Source organism: Aquarana catesbeiana, linkage group LG08, assembly GCF_042186555.1.
Source record: "Aquarana catesbeiana isolate 2022-GZ linkage group LG08, ASM4218655v1, whole genome shotgun sequence".
Taxonomy (NCBI): Eukaryota; Metazoa; Chordata; class Amphibia; order Anura; family Ranidae; genus Aquarana; species Aquarana catesbeiana.
The window spans coordinates 18,848,459-18,873,306 of NC_133331.1; the positions used below are offsets into that span (position 1 = coordinate 18,848,459).

Consider the following 24,848-nt stretch of genomic DNA (forward strand, 5'->3'; position numbering starts at 1 on the left):
TTTAACCCCTTCCCTGCCAGTGACATTTACACAGTAATCAATGCATTTTTATAACACTGGTCGCTGTATTAATGCCAATTGACATGTTGGGTATCTATTTCCTCAGCACAACCTCATCTTTTATATATTTCCAAAAAAATCAGATAACTCATTGCTTTTATGTACTCTAAAATTCACTTTAGTGTATATTTACTGAAACTTTGCTCTAATATTGCATGGTATAAAAAATTGAAACTGACACTATTTTATTCCCTGGAGTGTCTGCTTTCGGAAAATATATAATGTCGGGGGGGTTTTACATAATCTTCAGTCCTAAAATGATTTTTTAAACATGTGTGCAAAAAAATTTTAAAAAATGCGCAAATAGCAAAAGGGTTAAAAAAATAATTTGAAGGAACTGCAGTTTGTGTGAATGACCAGTAGGTGTCGTGAAAGAGCTGAACACTTGTTGCTTTATAATGCTATGATAAATGTTACCAGATTACTATGTTGCTCTTTATGAAATAGATACTAATGTTTTTTTTTTTTAAACTTTCTTTATTGTATTCAGTCACAGCCTGACAGACATAGTTCAATATAAGCGCATTGGTGACAGATATTTTCTCATTTCAACAATGGCAATACATTGCGTACACATTAGTAACATAAATAACAAGTGAAAAGTGAAAAGAAATAAAAATAAAAAAGGAGATAAAGAAAGAGGGTAAATAGGATAGTGTGGTAATAAAAAGGCAATTAAGACATTGAGAATGTGCGCTTTTAGTGTTACATATAAAAGTTGTTTTAAGGCCTCAGGAACCACAAGGTGGAGACTAGCTGGGTTCTCCATCCTTCCATGGATCTCTGCACCTGAGCCATGTTGGTCTCCTGAGCCGAGGAAAAGTAAGCTGTGGTAGCACGGGACCACCCCTGCCCAGGGTCCACACCAGGAGAGGGGAGCCATCAAGGCCTCCTACTGTCCTCCCCCAGCGCACCCCCCGGACCATAGACACATCCCAGCCCCCACGACCCTCCCGGCCAAGGGAACATCTCCATTACACCTCCACCTCGTAATAAATTGGTCAACAACTTTTTTATCAATAATTACAAACATTCTGGTCATTCAACAAATAAGTCTATTGATTACGGTACTTATTAGGATAGGAAATATCAGAGAGGAAGAGGAGAGAAAAAAGAGAGGGGGGAGTGGGTAGAGGATAAGTGGGGTGGGGAGGGGGGGGGACAGGATCACACCTTGGATCTGTGTGGTTCTCCTAGGTTCCGCCCAGGATAGTCTGCCGCCAGGTGGCCCTCCTGCCTTGGTAAGAGCACATATGCTTTGCATGCGGTCCATGTTTCGGTCTTAGAGAAGTTAGAGGTGGCTATTACTTAGGGAGGTCGCGATGACCCAATGTGGGGTCTGCCAATTTTAATAAGGTTACGTCTAAACTGGAGGACACGTGGGCAGTGTCGTGGAAATGTTCTATCCATATTGACCATATGGCTGTGTGTTTGTCTGTAGTGCCTTTACCTTTTGCTACCCATTCCTCTGCTTCCCTTATCTCATTTACCCTGCGTATCCACTCCTCTTTGCTCGGTACCTGCGCCTTCTTCCAAAAGATTGGCAGTAGCCGCTTAGCAGCGTTTAATAAGTGGGGTAATGCGCTTTTCTTGTAGCGACTAACTGGCATGGGAGGGATATGCAGGAGGAAATGTTCCGGGGAGAGGGGAATCTCTATCCCAAGGATATCTTTAATCTGGTCTTTAATAGTCTGCCAGTATACCCTTATTGGAGGGCGCTCCCACCACAGGTGTAAGAGGGTACCTCGGCCTCCGTATCCTCGCCAGCATAGATCTGAGCTAGCCGGATATATCCGTGCCAAGTCAGAAGGAACTCTGTACCAGCGTGTCAATAATTTGTAATTTGTCTCCTGCATCTTGGAGTCCACTGAGCTGGAATGCATAAGTTGGTATAAGTGCATTAACTGAGATCCAGAGAACTCTTTCCCAAGGTCTCTTTCCCAGGCACGTATACAAGTAGGTTTAGAAGCCGAGGCCGAGGACCCTATCAGTAGGTAAATCTCCGAAATCATGCGGGGGATCGATTCCTCCGCTATGAACACTTTCTCAAAAGGTTTGAGCAATGAGATATCTCTTATAGAGCTACTGTGTTTCTCAAAGAAGTGGTGCAACTGTCTATACTTCCAGAAATTGAGCTGCAGTCTGCCAGGTCTGTTCCCCAGGGATTCGAAGGGCAGAATTTTCCCATTTCTCAGCAGTTTGCCACAGCTGGCATTCTTATCTTCCACCCAGGTTCCAAAGAAGCCTGCGTGTTCCCCCGGTGGGAACCAGAGGAATCCACCCAGAGGCGTAAGTGAGGACACAGGGGGGGCTAAGTTCAACGTTCGATTAACTCGGTCCCATGTGTTAAGCATAGATATCCTTAATGGGGACGTGGATTCAGACAATCCCCTGTGTTCCCGCGAAAGCCACGGGGCATAGGACAGGTTCCTACCTGCCATATATTTTTCCATGGTCACCCATAGTTTGGACTGGCCATGGAAGTGCCAATTTAGAATCCTCTGCAGGGCAATGGCCTGGCAGTACCGCTGCAAGTCTGGAACACCCAACCCTCCATAGTGTTTAGGGCACCTCAATACCTTCATAGCTATTCGTGGTTTCCGTGAGTTCCATATGAAAGTAGTGAACATGTTAGACACTTGTGTGAAGAAAGTTTTGGGTAGGGATATGGGGAGCATCTGCATATAGAACAAAATTCTAGGGAGAACGTTCATTTTTATTATGTTCGCCCTGCCTATCCATGTAAAAGCTATTTTTGTCCATCTTGCTAAGTCTTGTCGGATTTCAGACAATAGTCTGGGGTAGTTTGTAGAATATAAGGTGTCAAAGCAGTCTGTCAGTTGTATGCCCAGGTAGCGTAGGGAAGTGTTAGTGCATGTGAAGGGGAATGCAGCCTTTAAGCTATTTGTCATAGAAGTAGGTAGGTATATGGGCAAAATTTCTGATTTATTATAGTTAATCTTAAAGTTAGAGAGGGTTCCGAAATATTGGAGTTCCCGCATCAGGACCGGCAACGAGATCAGGGGATTAGTTAGGTGAAACAATACATCGTCTGCGTAAGCCGAAAGTTTGTGTTCCACAGCTCCCACAGTCAGGCCTGTGATATCGGTATTTGCTCTCACTCTACGTAATAATGGCTCAAGGGCCAGAGCGAAGAGGAGGGGGGAGAGTGGGCACCCCTGTCTCGTGACGTTCCCAATGGGGAACCTGGTTGAGAAGACTCCATTAACCTTAACCTGTGCTCTAGGTTCTGAGTAGAGGGCTAGTATCCAAGTTATCATATTCGGGCCCAGCCCCAGTGAGGTTCATACCTCCCTGAGGTAAGATCAGTCAATGCGGTCGAATGCCTTCTCGGCGTTGGTACAAAGTATTAGATAGGGGAGGGGAACCTCTCTATTTTTGGCCCAGTGTATTAGTTGAATCGCTCGTATGGAGTTGTCTCGGGCTTCACATCCCGCAATAAAACCGGTCTGGTCTAAGTGTATCATGAGGGGGACAAGATGCTTCAAATGGTTCGCTAGGATTTTCACCAGAATTTTAACGTCCGTATTCAGGAGGGATATGGGGCGGTAGCTCTGTGGGACAGTCGGTCTTTGCCCTCTTTCGGTATAACCGATATGTGTGCTAAAAGAACCTCAGGGGGAATATTGCATCCCTTTGCTAGGGAGTTAAAGTACTTACACATATGGTTCGCGAATATCGGGGAGAATTTAGCATAGTACGCTTTGGTGAACCCATCAGGGCCTGGGCTTTTCCCATTGGGTAACGATTTGATGGTGGACTCGAGCTCTGCAGTAGTGATAGGGGAATCTAAGTCAGCTAGCTGGTCTTCAGTTAGGGGGGGCAGTCCATTAATGGATAGATAGTCACGGATTTTTGTCAATCTGGTCACCTTAGCGTCTGAGGTCGTGTTCGCGTCTAGGTTGTAGAGGTCGGCGTAATAGTCGCGAAACCCTGCCGCTATCTTGGAGGAGTGGAATGTCATATCTCCTGTGGTGGTTTGTGCACTTGCATTTGGGCTCTCTTTGTGCGCAGTGCTCTTGCCAACATGCGTCCACACTTATTACTATGTTCATAGTACTTGTGGGATAAATACCACAATTGTTTACGTGCCTGTCGTTCTAACAACTGTGAGAATATGTCTCTGAGTTCTATTAGTTCCCGTAGGGCTTCTGGGGCACCCCCCGCTTTGTGCTTAAGTTCCGCTTGCTGGAGTGTGTTAAAAACTCTATTGTAGTCTGCTAGCCGTTCTCTTTTCAGTCTAGTGCCCTGGGCAAACAGCTCACCCCTTATTAATACTAATGTTTTTAAAAAAGTTTCATTGTCTGCTGTTGTTGCATGATAACAGAACCACCCTGCACCTTATTTGTAAACTGAATGTTATTTAACTAGTTTTGCTCTAGAGCAATTTTTTAAATTATTTTTTGAACAAAGGAAAAAATCTTAATTTGTTTGCCATACAATTACTTAACCCCCAGAACATATTTTTTTCAGAAAGCAGAGACCCTGTAGAATAAAAAGCTAATAGTTGCAATTTTTTAATGTTGCATGATGTTTGCGCAACTGTTTATCAAACACAAATTTTCAGAAAAGAATATCATAAAATTTATTGTAGTGCAAACACACACAATGTTATACCAAATTTTGGGGGAAAGATACAAACGATGAGGTTGTGTTGAGTAAATAGATACCAAACATGTCAAACATGTCAAGTCTTAAAATTGTGTGTGCCTGTGATATCACAAAAAACAAAACAAAAACAACAGTACCCAAAAATCCCCATAGAGGATGTTTAAAAGCCTTTACAGCCCATCCGTTTAGCGGTAACCAGGAGCTCTGGTCGTGGAATCATTGCTCTCACTCTGACGTTTGCGGGGATACATCACATGTGTGGTGCAACTGTGGTTTACATACACGTGTACACCCTGGGTGTTTTTTTGTTTTTTTTTTGTTTTTTTTTTAAAGCAGAGACCCCATAGAATAACAAGCTAATAGCTGCAATTTTTTAAGTTGCATGATGTTTGCGCAACTGTTTATCAAACACAAATTTTTAGAAAAAATATCATAAAATGAATTTTAGTGCAAAACACAACATTATACCAATTTTTGGGTGAAAGATACAAAAGATGAGGTTGTGTTGAGAAAATAGATACCAAACATGTCAAGTCTTAAAATTGTGATATTACAAAAAAAAAACACAACAGTACCCAAAAATCCCCATAGGTGATGATTAAAAGCCTTTACAGCCCATCCGTTTAGAGTTAACCAGGAGCTCTGGTCGTGGAATCATTGCTCGCACTCTGACGTTTGCGGGGATACATCACATGTGTGGTGCAACTGTGGTTTACATACACGTATACACCCTGGGTGTGTGAAGGGCAACGGGGATTATGGCTAAATTGTTTTTAATACCTTTTATTATATTTTTTATTTTTTACTTTTTTCATTTGTTTATTTTTGCTTTATTGCTATCACAAATGGTTAATAAAGCCCCATGTGACAGCACTAGGCAGGTGACAAGTACTCTTTATTGAGACATTAGGGGTCTAATAGACACCGCAATGTCTCCCCCACCCTTCACACCATCTAACCAATCACAGACCTGCTTGATTAGATGTTCCCCCTGCTTGTACCGACCAGGAAATGGTGGATCTGAAATCAGAATTGACAAAATGATTGTTGCTTCCGGTTTCTTTCAGTACAGACAGAACACATCCATGTCTCAGTCTCCCCCCGATGTCCATCCTGGAGTCGGCAGTTGTTGTCCCAGGCTCCCGGTAAAATGCCTGAAAAGTGCCTTTAGTGTGAAAGGGGTCTTAAATAGGGATAAGCCCGATGTTCGAGTCAAACATGCTTTGGACAATCAGCAGCCGTCAATGCACTGCGATCTCACAGTGCATTGATGGTCTCGCCGTTCATTATGGAGCATTCGCAGGAAATTTGAGTGCCTGCAGAACACCCCATAATGAACGGCGAGACTGTCAATGCACTGTGAGATCGCAGTGCATTGACAGCTGCTGATTGGCCAAAGCATGCACCTGACCTGCATGCTTTGGCCAATCACAGCACGCTCTGCTGTGAGAGCCATGATTGGCAAAAGGCAGGGTACCTCCACTCTCCACTCCCCACTCTGGGCAGAGTCCACTCCCCACACTATGTAAGGCTGCTTACACAGCAGCCATACATATTTTTATGAATGAGAGCAGCAAAATTACATTTTTAAAGGAAAAAATGTCATTTAAAATTGCTCGCGGCTGTAATGTATTGCCGGATCCCAGCAATATACATAAAAATTATTGAAAGAAACGGCATGGGTTCCCTCCAGTCCATTACAAGGCCCTTTGGGTCTGGTATGGATATTGAGCCCCATCTCAATCCAGCGATGTGCAGGAGAGCCTCAGCTCTCCCGGGTCTCTCCCACATTGGCTGAGCCATTGGCTCCTGCTACTGTCAATCACAGCCAGGGAGCCAATGAGGAGAAAGTGGGGGTGGGGTCTAGCCACTCTCCGTGTGTAAGGGGACACACTGAGCAGCACCTTGGGAGCAAGCCTGCTCGGGTGCCCACTATAATGACACTAGGCAGGAAGAAGGGGGCTGGAGCGCTAGCGGGGGACCCACCTCCCGATTGGGGCTGCTCTGTGCAAAACCATTATGCAGGGCAGGTAAGTATGACATGTTTGTTATTTAAAGAATGTATTTATTTTTTTTTAAAAAAGACAAAAAACAAACAAAAACTACCTTTATTGTTACTTTAACCACTTGCCGACCGGCTCACGCTGATATAGGTCGGCAAAGTGGCACGGGTGCGCAAAACAACGTACCCATACGTTGCTGCATCATGTGTGACTCAATGTCCACCGGTGGCCCGCAAACGTGGCATGGAGAGGCAGAACGGAGAGATGCCTAGGTAAACAAGGCATTTCCCTCTTCTGCCTAGCAACATGACAGGGATCTACTGCTCCCGTCATCAGGAGCAATGATCTCTGCCATGTTCTTGTAAGCCCATCCCCCCCACAGTTAGAACACAGTTAACCCCTTGATCGCCCCCTAGTGTTTAACTCCTTCCCTGCCAGTGACATTTACACAATAATCAATGCATTTTTATAGAACTGATCACTGTATTAATGCCAATTGACATGTTGGGTATCTATTTCTTCAGCACAACCTCATCTTTTATATTTTTCAAAAAAAAAACGGATAACTCATTGCTTTTATGTGCTCTAAAATTCACTGTAGTGTATTTTTACTGAAACTTTGCGTTTCGTAAACCGTTGCTCTAATATTGCATGGTATAAAAAATTGAAACTGACACTATTTTATTCCCTGGAGTGTCTGCTTTCGGAAAATATATAATGTTGGAGGGTTTTACCTAATCTTCAGGCCTAAAATGATTTTTTTAAACGAGTGTGCAAAAAAATAAAAAAATGCACAGATAGCAAAAGGGTTAAAAAAAAATAAGTTGAAGGAACTGCAGTTTGTGTGAATGACCAGTAGGTGTCGTGAAAAAGCTGAACACTTGTTGCTTTATGATGCTATGATAAATGTTACCAGATTACTATGTTGCTCTTTATAAAATAAATACTAATGTTTTTAAAAAAGTTTCATTGTCTGCTGTTGTTGCATGATAACAGAACCACCCTGCACCTTATTTGTAAACTGAATGTTATTTAACTAGTTTTGCTCTAGAGCAATTTAAAAATTATTTTTTGAACACAGGTAAAAATCTTAATTTGTTTGCCATACAATTACTTAAACCCCCAGAACATTATATATTTTTTTCTGAAAGCAGAGACCCTGTAGAATAAAAAGCTAATAGTTGCAATTTTTTTTATGTTGCATGATGTTTGCGCAACTGTTTATCAAACACAAATTTTCAGAAAAAAATATCATAAAATTTATTTTAGTGCAAACACACACAATGTTATACCAATTTTTCGGGGAAAGATACAAAAGATGAGGTTGTGTTGAGTAAATAGATACCAAACATGTCAAGTCTTAAAATTGTGTGTGCCTGTGATATCACAAAAAAAAAAAAAAAACAGTACCCAAAAATCCCCATAGATGATGTTTAAAAGCCTTTACAGCCCATCCATTTAGCGGTAACCAGGAGCTCTGGTCGTGGAATCATTGCTCTCACTCTGACGTTTGCGGGGATACATCACATGTGTGGTGCAACTGTGGTTTACATACACGTGCACACCCTGGGTGTGTGAAGGGCAACAGGGATTATGGCTAAATTGTTTTTAATACCTTTTATTATATATATATTTTTTTTTTACTTTTTTCATTTGTTTATTTTTGCTTTATTGCTATCACAAATGGTTAATAAAGCCCCATGTGACAGCACTAGGCAGGTGACAAGTACTCTTTATTGAGGCATTAGGGGTCTAATTGACACCCCAATGTCTCCCCCACCCTTCACACCATCTAACCAATCACAGACCTGCTTGATTAGATGTTCCCCCTGCTTGTACCGACCAGGAAATGGAGCATCTGAAATCAGAAGTGACAAAATCATTGTTGCTTCCGGTCTCTTTCAGTACAGACAGAACACATCCATGTTTCAGTCTCCCCCCGATCTCCATCCTGGAATCGGCAGTTGTTGTCCCAGGCTCCCGGTAAAATGCCTGAAAAGTGCCTTTAGTGTGAAAGGGGTCTTAAATAGGGATAAGCCCGATGTTCGAGTCAAACATGCTTTGGCCAATCAGCAGCCGTCAATGCACTGCGATCTCACAGTGCATTGACGGTCTCGCCGTTCATTATGGAGCATTCGCAAGAAAATTTGAGTGCCTGCGGAACACCCCATAATGAACGGCAAGACCGTCAATGCACTGTGAGATCGCAGTGCATCGACGATGGCTGCTGATTGGCCAAAGCATGCACCTGACCTGCATGCTTTGGCCAATCACAGCACGCTCTGCTGTGAGAGCCATGATTGGCCAAAGGCAGGGTACCTTTGACCAATCATGGCTCAGGGGGCCGAGTCCACTCCCCACACTATGTAAGGCTGCTTACACAGCAGCCATACATATTTTTATGAATGAGAGCAGCAAAATGACATTTTTAAAGGAAAAAATGTCATTTAAAACTGCTCGCGGCTGTAATGTATTGCCGAATCCCAGCAATATACATAAAAATTATTGAAAAAACGGCATGGGTTCCCTCCAGTCCATTACAAGGCCCTTTGGGTCTGGTATGGATATTGAGCCCCATCTCAATCCAGCGATGTGCAGGAGAGCCTCAGCTCTCCTGGGTCTCTCCCACATTGGCTGAGCTATTGGCTCCTGCTACTGTCAATCACAGCCAGGGAGCCAATGAGGAGAAAGTGGGGGTGGGGTCTAGCCACTCTCCGTGTGTGAATGGACACACTGAGCAGCACCTTGGGAGCAAGCCTGCTCGGGTGCCCGCTATGAGGGCACTAGGCAGGAAGGAGAGGGCTGGAGCGCTGGCGGGGGACCCACCTCCCGATTGGAGCTGCTCTGTGCAAAACCATTATGCAGGGCAGATAAGTATGACATGTTCGTTATTTAAAGAATGTATTTATTTTAAAAAAAAAGACAAAAAACAAACAAAAACTACCTTTATTGTTACTTTAACCACTTGCCGACTGGCTTATGCTGATATACGTCGGCAAAGTGGCACGGGTGCGCAAAACAACGTACCCGTACGTTGCTGCATCATCCGCGACCCAATGTCCGCCGGTGGCCCGCAAACGTGACACGGAGAGGCAGAACGGAGAGATGCCTAGGTAGAAAGGCATTTCCCTCTTCTACCTAGCAACATGACAGGGATCTACTGCTCCCTGTCATCAGGAGCAATGATCTCTGTCATGTTCTTGTAAGCCCATCCCCCCTACAGTTAGAACACGCTGAGGGAACACAGGTAACCCCTTGATCGCCCCCTAGTGTTTAACCCCTTCCCTGCCAGTGACATTTACACAGTAATCAATGCATTTTTATAGCACTGATCGCTGTATTAATGCCAAGTGACATGTTGGGTATCTATTTCCTCAGCACAACCTCATCTTTTATATTTTTCAAAAAAAAACCCAAAAAAACGGATAACTCATTGCTTTTATGTGCCCTAAAATTCACTTTAGTGTATTTTTACTGAAACTTTGCTCTAATATTGCATGGTATAAAAAATTGAAACTGACACTATTTTATTCCCTGGAGTGTCTGCTTTCGGAAAATATATAATGTTGGAGGGTTTTACCTAATCTTCAGGCCTAAAATGATTTTTTAAACATGTGTGCAAAAAATAAAAAATGCACAAACGGCTCAGACAGCAAAAGGGTTAAAAAAATAAGTTGAAGAAACTGCAGTTTGTATGAATGACCAGTAGGTGTCGTGAAAGAGCTGAACACTTGTTGCTTTATAATGCTATGATAAATGTTACCAGATTACTATGTTGCTCTTTATAAAATAAATACTAATGTTTTTAAAAAAGTTTCATTGTCTGCTGTTGTTGCTATTTATTTATTTATTTATTTTTTATTTTTTTTTAAAGCAGAGACCCCATAGAATAACAAGCTAATAGCTGCAATTTTTTATGTTGCATGATGTTTGCGCAACTGTTTATCAAACACAAATTTTTAGAAAAAATATCATAAAATGAATTTTAGTGCAAAACACAACATTATACCAATTTTTGGGGGAAAGATACAAAAGATGAGGTTGTGTTGAGAAAATAGATACCAAACATGTCAGGTCTTAAAATTGTGATATTACAAAAAAAAAAAAAAAAACAACAGTACCCAAAAATCTCCATAGGTGATGATTAAAAGCCTTTACAGCCCATCCGTTTAGAGTTACCCAGGAGCTCTGGTCGTGGAATCATTGCTCTCACTCTGACGTTTGCGGGGATACATCACGTGTGTGGTGCAACTGTGGTTTACATACACGTGTACTCCCTAGGTGTGTGAAGGGCAACGGGGATTATGGCTAAATTGTTTTTAATACCTTTTATTGTAATATTTTTATTTTTACTATTTTCATTTGTTTTTTTTTTTTTTGCTTCATTGCTATCACAAATGGTTAATAAAGCCCCATGTGACAGCACTGGGCAGGTGACAAGTACTCTTTATTGAGACATTAGTGGTCTAATAGACACCCCAATGTCTCCCCCCACCCTTCACACCATCTAACCAATAACAGACCTGCTTGATCAGATGTTCTCCCTGGTTGTACACACCATCTAACCAATCACAGACCTGCTTGATTAGATGTTCCCCCTGGTTGTACTGACCAGGAAATGAAGGATCTGAAATCAGAAGTGACAAAATCATTGTTGCTTCCAGTTTCTTTCAGTACAGACAGAACAGATCCATGTCTCGGTCTCCCCCCGATCTCCATCCTGGAGTCGGCAGTTGTTGTCCCAGGCTCCCGGTAAAAAAAATGGAGAACCCAGTAGCCATGATGGTGGCACCACGCCATCCACTCTGTGAAAGTGATCCAGTGGCTATACAGCTGTTGGATCACTTTCAAGCCGGGAACCGGCTGAATAAAATGGGCACAGCCTGAAGGCTGCTTCTGCTTAAGGGTTCCATTTTTGGCCTTAGGTAGTATGTCCAAAGAGCTGAACTAGTTAGACCCCTTTCACACTGGTAGCGCGTCCGTGTTAGCGGTAAAGCACCGCTAGTTTTAGCAGAGCTTTACCGGCGCTGTGCGGGCGGGAGCAAGGCACTTTTAACCCCAAAGAAGGGGTTTACAAGGGGTTAAAAGCGCTGCCTTTGCAGGCGCTTCGGCAATGCTGCCCATTGATTTCAATGGGCAGGGGCAGTTTAGGAGCAGTGTATACACCGCTCCTGCACCGCCCCATAGACGCTGCTTGCAGGATTTTTTTTCTGTCCTGCAAGCACACCGCCCAAGTGTGAAAGCACTCGGGCTTTCACACTGAGGAGGCTTGAGAGGCGTTTTTCAGGCTCTATTTTTAGCGCTAAAATGCCCTAAAAGCGCCTTTAGTGTGAAAGGGGTCTTAAATAGGGATAAGCCCGATGTTCGAGTCAAACATGCTTTGGTCAATCAGCAGTGCATTGATAGTCTTGTTGTTCATTATGTAGCGTTTGCAGGAAATTTGAGCGCCTGGGGAACACCCCATAATGAACGGCGAGACCGTCAATGCACTGCCAGATCGCAGTGCATTGACGGCTGCTGATTGGCCAAAGCATGCACCTGACCTGCATGCTTTGGCCAATCACAGCACGATCTGCTGTGAGAGCCATGATTGGCCAAAGGCAGGGTGCCTTTGGCCAATCATGCCTCAGGGGGCTGAGTCCACGCCCCACACTATGTAAGGCTGCTTACACGGCAGCCATACATAGTTTTATGAATGAGAGCAGCAAAATTACATTTGTAAAGGAAAAAATGTTCTTTAAAACTGCTCGCAGCTGTAATGTATTGCCGGATCCTGGCAATATACATAAAAATCATTAAAAAAACAGCATGGGTTCCCCCCAGTCCATTACCAGGCCCTTTGGATCTGGTATAAATTTTAAAGGGAACCCGCGCCAAAATTTTAAAAAAATGGCATGGGGGCCCCCCAAATCTATACCAGTCCCTTATCCGAGCACGCAAAACCTGGCAGGCTGCAGGAAAAGGGGGGAGGGGGGATGAGAGAGAACCTCCCTCCTGGACTGTACCAGGCCACATGCCCTCAACATGGGGAGGGTGTTTTGGGGTCCCAAAGGTGAAAAGTTAGAGTCCAACATGTGAAAAAGTCAATTATATCCTACAGGTCACAACAGTGCAAATCACACTTGAAAAAAACAAAAAAAATTCTAAATAGAAATATAAAGTCCAAATGTGCAATATATACGCTGAATGAACATAGACAGCGCTAAGTCAAATTGATAAAATCCTGTGAAAAAAATATTTGTGAATGAGCCCCAACAACAGATGATAAATATAGTTCATAAACTTGGACAGCGCTATGTCTAAAAAAACAAACATGAAAAACATGCGAAATTCATAAACAGTCCATGAAGTTTAATAGTGATAATAATTCATACATATACATTCAGAAAGGTGTAATAGTGATAACAATCTAAAAAAGGAAGAGGTAAGACATGTTTCCCAAGCTGGAAACCCAAAAACACTTCTCTGAGTAATTTCACCTCGTGTGCAGGAAAGAGATCACAAGCCGCTTACTAGAAAGCTATGACCATAAAATGATAAATGATCACAATGATGAGATGAATGATGCCTCACACAGCAATGTCACTGATCAGCAGACAGAGTCACGGGCTCAACCAGCAGCTGTGGATCTCGCTCCATACATAGATAAAGGTCCGCATATAGTGTAAAATGTCATAGAACCTGTTTAATCAAACAGTATTGCACTTACATAAAGCAGTTTTCATAAAAGCGTGTATCAAACAAATTCCAGCTGGCAACTATGTAGAGAGGGTTGTATTAGCGCCAGGAAGTCTTTAATATTGACTGGACCCTGGGCAAACATTTTCTTGGACCCCCTTTCATGAAATCTCACTCTCCACCTCCTCTGAGACATACAATAAATAGCATCTAGACTCAAAATCAGTTTGCTGAATCAGATCAGGCAGTGATTGTGATTGGTTGCCAGAGGTTACAGTGTAACATTACCGCTCAGTGACTGGCTGCTAGAGGTTACAGCACACATTACGGCTCACTGATTATTTGCTAGAAGTTACAACACATGGCTTCTGCTTGTTGATGGTTGCTAGAGATTACTGTACATCAATACTGCTCACTGGTTGCTAGAGGTTACTGGACATCCTTACCACTCACTATTTGGTTGCTAGAGGTTACTGCACATTATTACTGCTCACTGATTGGTTGCAAGAGGTTAGTGCACATCATTATTGCTCACTGATTGGTTGCTAGAGGTTAAAACACATCATCTCCTCACTGAGTGCACACCATAGACTGGGGAGGTGAGGGACCCATCAATTGACAGAAATCTCCTAGGGGTCCTACAATTCCTGGGAAAAGTGGCAGTGCTGGGGGTGGGGAGGATGTGATCAGTGGCAATGCTGGGGGTTTGATGGGATCAGTGGCAGTGGACAAGGAAGGGGATTAGTTAGGAGGCAGTACACTGTTGCAAATTTTGAATCATGTAGAGCAAAGCTGGAAATCTGTGGCAAGTAAATAGTGGGAGATTCTCTACTGACCACCAATGTAATGGGGAGTTTACAACCACTAATGTGAGGGGGGATTTACACTGACCACCAATATGAGGGGGGGGGTTGCATTGACCACCACGTAACAGGGGATTTTACGTAACCCATCAATATAAAGAGGGATTTTTAGCACTGACACCAATGTAATAGGAGTATTTACACCAACCATCCGAATATACAATGAAATATACAATGGAATTTACACTGACCACTAAATGTAATGGGGATTTACACTGACCAATAATGTAATGGGAGCATTCACAGTAACCACCAATTTAAGGAAGGATTGTACATAGAGTGTACATTCTCTGCCTACATCTGCACACAGTTGATGAGCACAGTTGCAGGCAGGACTTTCAAACATGCACCTTCTCTGTGGGCAGAATTCAGCAGAGGTGATGGTGAATATGACATTAGGGGGGCATGATACACATATGGATGCAACCTTTATGTACATATCAATGCCGCCGGCCCTGCCGCTACTTACATATCAATGCCAGTTATTTACATGTAAACACAGGGCTGCAGGTGAGTCATCTGTACAAGGCAATAGGACAGAGATAGGGAGCATTAGTAGCAGCACTTCACACTGAGATATCGGAACACAACACGGGACTAAAACTTTTAGGGACAAGAGAATTTAAACCGGGGAAGGTTGGCAAGTATGAGGCAGCTGCTTTGGGCCCCACAACAATGCCTCTTTTGTCCTGCCTTAACGCTAGGTGCTAGCATTAGTACAGAATAGTTTTGGTTTCTCTGCGTAACAGAGGAACAGCTAGGTACAATAGTGACTGTCTGATTAACAGAGAGCTGAGAGTGGCTAGTGTAGCCTGCTCAGTGTGCTCTAGTGCTGCTCATAAGTTTCCCTGTATCCAAGCAACCAGGGAAAGTCCTGAACAATAGGTCGAATCCATGCAGATGGGAGCATGAATATTCATACAGTCCTGGCCAATTACAAGGGTATGTGCCCCTAGGCATGCTGGGTGCTTGCATTTATACTCTAGCTCACAGGCTCTTGGTCTTTTCCCAGGAGTAGGGATGAGCCGAACACCCCCCAGTTCGGTTCGCACCAGAACCTGCGAACGGACCGAAAGTTCGCACGAACGTTAGAACCCCATTGACGTCTATGGGACTCGAACGTTCGAAATCAAAAGTGCTCATTTTAAAGGCTAATTTGCATGGTATTGTCCTAAAAAGGGTTTGGGGACCCGGGTCCTACCCCAGGGGACATGTATCAATGCAAAAAAAACTTTTAAAAACGGCGGTTTTTTCAGGAGCAGTGATTTTAATGATGCTTAAAGTAAAAAAAAAAAAAGTGAAATATTCCTTTAAATATCGTACCTGAGGCGTGTCTATAGTATGCCTGTAAAGTGACGCGTGTTTCCCGTGTTTAGAACAGTCCCTGCACCAAATGTCATTTTTAAAGGAAAAAATCTCATTTAAAACTGCTTGCGGGTTTAATGTAATGTCGGGTCCTGGCAATATGGATGAAAATCAATGAGACAAACGGCATGGGTACCCCCCAGTCCATTACCAGGCCCTTTGGGTCTTGTATGGATATTAAGGGGAACCCCGCACCCAAATTAAAATAAGGAAAGGTGTGGGGCCACCAGGCCCTATATACTCTGAACAGCAGTATACAGGCTGTAGGTTTGTTGTTAAGTAGAATCTCTTTGTAATTTTGAACGGGTACATTTTTAACGTGTTTAGCTCCAGCCAAAAAATCTTTTTTAAGCTTTTTGGAAAACATAGGGAAGGGTTATCACCCCTGTGACATTTGTTTTGCTGTCTTTCCTCCTCTTCAGAAGATTTCACCTCACTTTTTGTCCCAATGGATTGGAAAGCATCAGTGGAAAGGAGAAATGTTTTTCCCATATTAACTCTTACAGGAGAGAATTTCCCTTCCTAGGGGTAGATTTCACTTCCTGTTGTCTCCTTCCGTTTGCAAGTAGGAGTCGTTTGTAAGTTAGTTGTTTGAAAGTAGGGTCCTGCCCTATATACTCAGCAGAAATTTGGGCCTTAGGTGTTGCTGTGGCCACAACACTGTAAGCCCTCACAGGGCTCTGCTGTGAAATATTAAATCAAGAATTGTAATTACATGCCCCTGTTGAACAGGAGCTGAAAAATTAGGCCTTAGGCACTGGTGCTGGTGCCACAACACTGCAACCCCTCACAGACACTCTAGTTGGAATGCAGGAACGAGCCCTGCTGCAAAGTATTGCATCAAAAATTGTAATTACACGCCCCTGTTAAACAAGGGCTGAAAAATTGGGCCTTAGGCACTGGTGCTGGTGCCACAACACTGCAACCCCTCACAGACACTCTAGTTGGAATGCAGGAACGAGCCCTGCTGCAAAGTATTACATCAAAAATCGTAATTACACGCCCCTGTTAAACAGGGGCTGAAAAATTGTGCCTTAGGCACTGGTGGTGGCACCCAGAACCAAAAATGTTCTTACAAGCTATCAGCGTGATGATTGAGGAGGAAGAGGATAATTACTCAGGGATAGTCACTCAGCATCAGCATAGGCAGTCTTTGAAGGGATCTGAGATTTCAAAAAAAATTATTCGGTTACATCAGCATCAGGTGCTTGGTAGCTGGTGGTGATCCAAGACTCATTCATTTTTATGAAGGTCAGTCGATCGACCGAGTCAGTGGACAGACGCACCCTGTGATCGGTTACCACGCCTCCAGCAGCACTGAATGTACGTTCCGAAAGAACGCTGGATGCAGGACAGGCCAGTAGCTCAATTGCATACTGTGCAAGCTCTGGCCAGTGATCCATCCTCAAGACCCAGTAACCCAGAGGATTTTCGGTGGGAAAGGTGTCCAAGTCTGATCTTGCCCCTAGGTATTCCTGCACCATGTAAAACAGACGCTGGCGATGGTTGCTGGAACCGATCATACCTTGGGGCTGCGGACCAAAAAATTGTCTGAACGCATCGGTCAGACGGCCACCTTCTCCACCGCTCCTTCTTTGACTGACCGAAGCCTCAGCAACACGTTGTCCAGAAACAGGAGTTTGTAACCTCCCAGTCTCTGGGAACGCGTTGCACAGACCTTTCTGCAAGGCCTCCCGAAGATGTTTCATCCTCTGCTCCCTCTGCGATGGCAAGATAAGGTCCGCAACCTTACCCTTGTAACGTGGATCAAGGAGGGTTGCCAGCCAGTATTGGTCCTTCTCCTTGATACCACGAATACGAGGATCCTTACGCAGGCTTTGCAGGATCAGGGAGGCCATGCAGCGTAGGTTTGCTGAGGCATTCGGTCCGGAGTCCTCTGGGTCACTAAGGACGACATGGTCCGCAGCCACCTCCTCCCGGCCACGTACAAGTCCATGTGTTTCTTGGGACTGATCCCTTAAAGACTGCTGCTGATGCTGAGTGCCAGGCTCCACCTCCATACTGACACAATCTTCCTCCTCCTGCTCCTCCTCTTCCTCCTCGTCCTCTTCCTGTGTGATCGGCGGGCACGCAGGAACACTGTCTGGATAAAGGGGGCCTTGAGAGCTAAGGAAGTCCTCCTCTTCCTGCCTCTGTTCTGCCTCAAGTGCCCTGTCCATTATTCCACGCAGCGTGTGCTCCAACAGGTGGACAAGGGGGACAGTGTCACTGATGCATGCACTGTCACTGCTCACCATCCTCGTGGCCTCCTCAAATGGTGACAGGACAGTGCATGCATCCCTGATCATGGCCCACTGGCGTGGGGAAAAAAAACCAAGCTCCCCTGACCCTGTCCTGGTGCCATAGTCGCACAGGTACTCATTGATGGCCCTCTGCTGCGTGTGCAGCCGCTGCAGCATGGCCAACGTTGAGTTCCACCTGGTGGGCATGTCACAGATTAGGCGGTTCTTGGGCAGGTTAAACTCCTTTTGGAGGTCCGTCAGCCGAGTACTGGCATTATATGACCGGCGGAAATGCACACAGACTTTCCTGGCCTGCCTCAGGACATCCTGTAAGCCCGGGTACCTGCCCAAGAACCGCTGCACCACCAAGTTAAGGACGTGAGCCAAACAGGGCACATGGGTCATTTGTCCCTGTCGGAGGGCAGAGAGGAGGTTGGTGCCATTGTCGCAAACCACCATTCCTGCCTTAAGTTGGCGTGGCGTCAACCACCTCTGAACCTGCCCCTGCAGAGCTGACAGAACCTCTGCCCCAGTGTGGCTCCTGTCCCCCAAGCACACCAGCTCAAGCACCGCATGGCATCTTTTGGCCTGCGTACTTGCGTAGCCCCTTGAACGACTACGGAGCACCGCTGGTTCCGAGGAAGAGGCCATGGAGGAAGAAGAAGAGGAGGGGGTGGAGGAGAGAGGTGTGTCACAATCATTAGCATTTTGTAGGCGTGGTGGCGGAACAACCTCCAACACTACTGCACCTTGTCCTGCATCCTTCCCAGCTGCCAGCAGAGTCACCCAATGCGCCGTGAAACTTAGGTAACGTCCCTGTCCATGCCTGCTGGACCATGAGTCAGCGGTAATATGCACCTTACCGCTGACCGCCCTGTCCAGCGAGGCATGGATATTGCCTTCCACATGCTGGTAGAGAGCCGGAATCGCCTTCCGTGAGAAAAAGTGGCGTTTGGGTACCTGCCACTGAGGAACCGCACATTCCACAAACTCACGGAAGGGGGCAGAGTCTACCAACTGAAAAGGCAGCAGTTGAAGTGCTAGCAATTTTGCCAAGCTAGCATTCAACCGCTGGGCATGTGGATGGCTGGGAGCAAACTTCTTTCGGCGGTGCAGCAGCTGGGGCAGGGAAATTTGCCTGGTACAATCTGACGTCGGTGTACCAAAATCAGATTGCCCACAAGTACGTGGCTGTGACACACCTAATTCTACGCCTTCATTCCTCTCAGTGCAGGTCTCAGAGAGGACTGAAGGTCTAGTGGGGTTGGAAATCTCAGCTGATGAGGAGCAAGCAGAGGTCCTCTTTGTTCTTTGGTGTGGGTCTTTTAGATACGCTTGCCAACGAACTGCATGGCAGGTCAACATATGTCTGGTCAAGCATGTGGTACCCAAGCGGGAGATGTTTTGGCCACGCGAGATACGCTTGAGACATATGTTGCAAATAGCAGCGGTGCGATCTGATGCACTCGTCTCAAAAAAGGCCCACACCAAAGAACTTTTTGAATAACGCGCAGAGACTGCAGCGCCCTGCACATGTGGAGCTTTGGGGTGTGATGCAGTCAATGTGCTGCCCTTAGGCTGGCCCCTGGAGGGCATCCTGCCTCGTTGGTGATGTGCCGCCTCCTCCTCCTCCTCCTCCTCCTCTCTCCTATCAGGCACCCACGTTGAGTCAGTGACCTCATCATCCCCTCCCTCCTCATCACTGGAGCAAACCTGGCAGTATGCTGCAGCAGGGGGAGCATGACTGCCAGATTGCTGTCCTTCTTGGGCACCCCCTCTGTCTGTGCTCGTGTTACTGCCTTCATCGAGCTCAGTATCATCATCAGAGCCTTCCAAACGCTGGGCATCCTCCTGGAGCATGTACCCAACACTGTGGTCAAACAGTTCGAGGGACTCCTCAGGAGGACATGGTGGGGCTAGAGAAGGAGTCACTGATGACATTGAGCCAAGGGAAGAGGCCGCTGCTTTGCCAGACAAAGTACCCTGGGCATGGGTGAGAGAGGATGAGGAGGATGAGGACGGCTTGGTCATCCACTCGACCAAGTCTTCCGCATGTTGCGGCTCAACATGGCCAGCTGCCGAAAAAAAGGCCAAGCGTGTCCCATGGCCACGTGCTGATGAGGATGCACCGTTTCCACGACCAGCACTAGACACAGAGCCTGCTTGCCCTCTCTTATTGGCTTGTGACTGTCTGCCTCTCCTTCTTGGCCTTCCAGACATACTAATGGCCTGTAGCTGCAGTAAGCTGGGATATATATATATATAACTTGTAGGTTTAGCTGAACACTGTGAGCAGGGCGCACCCCACTAACTTGTAGGTTTAGCAGAACACTGTGAGCAGGACGCACTGCACTAACTGTAAATAGTCTAGCTGCCTGACTGTGGTACTAATCAAAAGAACACCAGCAATTTTCTTTAAAATACTGTAACAAGACAAGCCTGCCTGTCAGTAAGAAGATAACAGGAACGGATCTAGCTGAACACTGTGAGCAGGACGCACCCCACTAGCTTGTAGGTTTAGCTGAACACTGTGAGGTGGACGCACCCCACTAACTTGTAGGTTTAGCTGAACACTGTGAGCAGGACGCACCCCACTAACTTGTAGGTTTAGCAGAACACTGTGAGCAGGACGCACTGCACTAACTGTAAATAGTCTAGCTGCCTGACTGTGGTACTAATAGGATCAAAAGAACACCAGCAATTTTCTTCAGGTAGCTGTATTTACTGTAACAAGACAAGCCTGCCTGTCAGTAAGAAGATAACAGGAACGGATCTAGCTGAACACTGTGAGCAGGACGCACCCCACTAGCTTGTAGGTTTAGCTGAACACTGTGATGTGGACGCACCCCACTAACTTGTAGGTTTAGCTGAACACTGTGAGCAGGACGCACCCCACTAACTTGTAGGTTTAGCAGAACACTGTGAGCAGGACGCACTGCACTAACTGTAAATAGTCTAGCTGCCTGACTGTGGTACTAATAGGATCAAAAGAACACCAGCAATTTTCTTCAGGTAGCTGTATTTACTGTAACAAGACAAGCCTGCCTGTCAGTAAGAAGATAACAGAAACGGATCTAGCTGAACACTGTGAGCAGGACGCACCCCACTAGCTTGTAGGTTTAGCTGAACACTGTGAGGTGGACGCACCCCACTAACTTGTAGGTTTAGCTGAACACTGTGAGCAGGACGCACCCCACTAACTTGTAGGTTTAGCAGAACACTGTGAGCAGGACGCACTGCACTAACTGTAAATAGTCTAGCTGTCTGACTGTGGTACTAATAGGATCAAAAGAACACCAGCAATTTTCTTCAGGTAGCTGTATTTACTGTAACAAGACAAGCCTGCCTGTCAGTAAGAAGATAACAGGAACGGATCTAGCTGAACACTGTGAGCAGGACGCACCGCACTAGCTTGTAGGTTTAGCTGAACACTGTGATGTGGACGCACCCCACTAACTTGTAGGTTTAGCTGAACACTGTGAGCAGGACGCACCCCACTAACTTGTAGGTTTAGCAGAACACTGTGAGCAGGACGCACTGCACTAACTGTAAATAGTCTAGCTGCCTGACTGTGGTACTAATAGGATCAAAAGAACACCAGTAATTTTCTTTAAAATACTGTAACAAGACAAGCCTGCCTGTCAGTAAGAAGATAACAGGAACGGGTCTAGCTGAACACTGTGAGCAGGACGCACTGCACTAAATGTAAATAGTCTAGCTGCCTGACTGTGGTACTAATAGGATCAAAAGAACATCAGTAATTTTCTTCAAAATACTGTAACAAGACAAGCCTGCCTGTCAGTAGGAATATAACAGGAATGGATCTAGCTGAACACTGTGAGCAGGACGCACTGCACTAAATGTAAATAGTCTAGAAGATAACAGGAACGGATCTAGCTAAACTGAATACAGTGTATATATATATATATATATATATATATATATATGGAACACCTGGGATGCATATATATACACAATACACTTTAAGTGCAGCTAACTGACTGACTGTCCTGCCTAATCTAGCTAACTCAAATGAAATGACACTGTCTCTCTCTCTCTCTAAGCACACCGGAACACACTGCACAGGGCCGCCGTGCAGGCGGCCTTATATAGTGTGGGGCGTGTACTAAATCCCCTGAGCCATAATTGGCCAAAGCCTCTTTGGCTTTGGCCAATTATGGCTCTCTGTTAAGGCGGCGCTGTGATTGGCCAAGCATGCGGGTCATAGTGCATGCTTGGCCAATCATCAGCAAGCAATGCACTGCAATGCCGCAGTGAATTATGGGCCGTGACGCGCCACACGAATTTGGCGCGAACGGCCCATATCGTTCGCAATACGGCGAACGATCGAACAGCCGATGTTCGAGTCGAACATGGGTTCGACTCGAACACGAAGCTCATCCCTACCCAGGAGTGGATTGTACCAGCTAGGGGAGAGGCTGCCGCCTCCCCTGGCACTTGCTGCCATGTGACCTCAGGTGGGCGACCTGAGGGCCTGAATTGCTGGCATGTGGCCTTAGGTGGGAGTCCCGAGGGGCTGAAGTTAGTGAGAGTGACCCTGGTTCTACAGAGAGCTGGCTGAAGGGGCTGTCTATTGCAGATCTGGTCTGGTATCACTGCTATAGAGTGTCACTTGGAAGTTGGAGGAAGGCTACCAGCTGTCCCTGGACATTTTGTGAGTACAGACAACCTAAAGGATCCAAAGACTTGTGCTTTTAACTCCTTCTGGTGTGCTACATAGTCAGCTGAGGGTCTGAACAACAAATCACTGGCTAGTGTTCGGAAGAGCTTTGTCCAAGATTGCCCACTACTTAAGGAACACCGCTTAGCTCTGTGAATAGTTTGCTGCTGCCAAAGAGAAGTCTTTATCTGCCTTCTGCAAGGACTTCACTGCAGTTTTACAAGAAAGGTAGAATCCTCTTCCCTATCCAAGTTCTCCAAAAATAAAACAACTAAAACAAAACCACTAGACTGATCATTAAAGACAACGAGAGGAAGTGTGTGCACTGGGCTGTGTGAATCTACTTTGTGCCTGGCTGTGTGACAAAAGTGGGAAAGAGCAGGGGAGCATATCAGCGGCTTCCAGAGGGGTAGCACTACATTGGTCAAGTATTTTCTTTATTATTGTGATCTGTGACCCTCGTTTAGGAGTTTCATCGTCTTTATTTGTCCTGTTGACTAATGTTACAGAGGCAAAGCGAGGTAAAATCTTCCTTCGGGGACACTTGTCCCTATAACAGTTCTCCAAGGCCGCATTTAGTCGGGTGGCCAAGGATGTGTAGTCTGTTGCATTCTGTGTGATGGTCGCATGCCACCTGGGTGATTAAATGTGTCCAGAACTCTGCAGAAATGCTGATCCTGCGTGATAAGGTGTCCAGATGTCCTTGGTTACCAGGGACAGTCCTCATTTGTAGGGGCCTGTCTCTGAGTTACAAAAGCTCCTGATCTTGCCCCCAGTTAAAATAATGTGTCTTTACAGCTATAGTAATTGCGTCCCTGGCCCGAGCAGCCACAGGATAATCCATCTTAGCAACATTTCTGTGGTTGGCCTGAAGCAGAAGGAGGAAGGTGCTTCCGGCTGTGTCCAGGGTTGTCAATGTTGTCACATGCCGATGTTAACCACTAAAAAAGCCTGAAGATCATCACTAAGTTGGGAGAAGATTTCTAAACTATACATAAACAAACTGGACAGGGGTAGGGGGAGCACCTAATTTCAAGTAAGTTATTTCCCTGGTGTTGTATACCAAAAAAATTAACTAAACTTCAGTTTGAACCTTTTCCCACTCTATAGAAAACTAGCCAAATGGCAAAATCTGCTTTTAACATTTTCAGACGGCAAGACATCATAAAATATCATCATAATTAAAATAATTAACACTTAATTAATTATTTAAATGATTAATTAATTCATTGTAATTTATATATATATATACACACACACACACACACACACACACACACACACACACACACACACACACACACACACACATATATATATATATATACATATACACACACACACACATATACATACATACATACATATATATATATATATATATATATATATATATATATATATATATATATATATATATATATACACATTGTATATTGCAAATACATATTCAATAAATAATACAATGTCATAAATAATACAGATAATAGCCACTTACCCTGAGTGTTCATGTCTTGCTTACTTACGAATGATGTGTGAGATCCCCACCTACTGAAACAACCTCTATATACATTGCCCTAATTTTTCAGGCCAGCCGGCTTCCTGTGTGTTAACATCAAATATGTAAGCTGACCATAAACTCCCACTGAGGCCTCAGAACATCACAGTTTTTACCGTCAGTTCACCCCCTGTACCTATGAATGGCCATAGGTTGGAAAATGTGGCTAAGACCAAGTAGGACCTCTTCTTCCTATTTGTTAGTTGCTGGAGAACTCTTCCTTCCAATCAGGCCCTCGTGAAGCTAACAAATTTCATAAAACTCTAAGAGACCATGCATTAACACATAATGTGCATTAAAGTGGAGTTCCACCCACTTTTAAGAGGTGGTCTTAAATGAAAGACCACCTCTCCACCTCTCGTTTTTGGCTAGTTAAAAAAAAACTTACCTTTTTTATGAAGTACAACCTGTACTTCCGATCCATCTGGTCCATGGTGCAGGAAGTCATATCCTCTTCTTCAACGAGCCCCCCCCCCATGTCTTCTGGGACATGTGTGTGTCCCAGAAGACAGCCGGCCATTCACAAAGTGCCGCGCGACTCACACATGTGCAGTAGGAAACGGGCATTGCCCGTCTCCCTTAATTAGAATGGCGGCACCTGCAACCGATCCAATGGACGGATCGGCCTTGGGGGGCCGACATCGCGGGCTCCCTGGACAGGTAAGCGTCCTTATTAAAAGTCAGCAGCTACAGTGTTTGTAGCTGCTGACTTTAAAAAAAAAAAAGAAATTGCGGGTGGAACACCACTTTAACATTATGAGAGTG

The 24,848-nt window shown here is 45.0% G+C and overlaps 1 protein-coding gene across 2 annotated transcripts in view; it reads right to left on the minus strand.

Annotated features, from left to right (window-relative positions):
* Positions 1–24,101, minus strand: part of LOC141105220 (natural killer cells antigen CD94-like) — a 69,390-nt gene extending 45,289 nt beyond the window's left edge. For both annotated transcript variants that reach the window (XM_073595107.1, XM_073595106.1), the window contains exon 1: positions 24,024–24,101. In XM_073595107.1, the coding sequence (XP_073451208.1) occupies positions 24,024–24,036 (13 nt within the window). In that variant the 5' untranslated portion in view covers positions 24,037–24,101. The remainder of the gene's footprint in view (positions 1–24,023) is intronic.
* Positions 24,102–24,848: the final 747 nt, after the last annotated feature.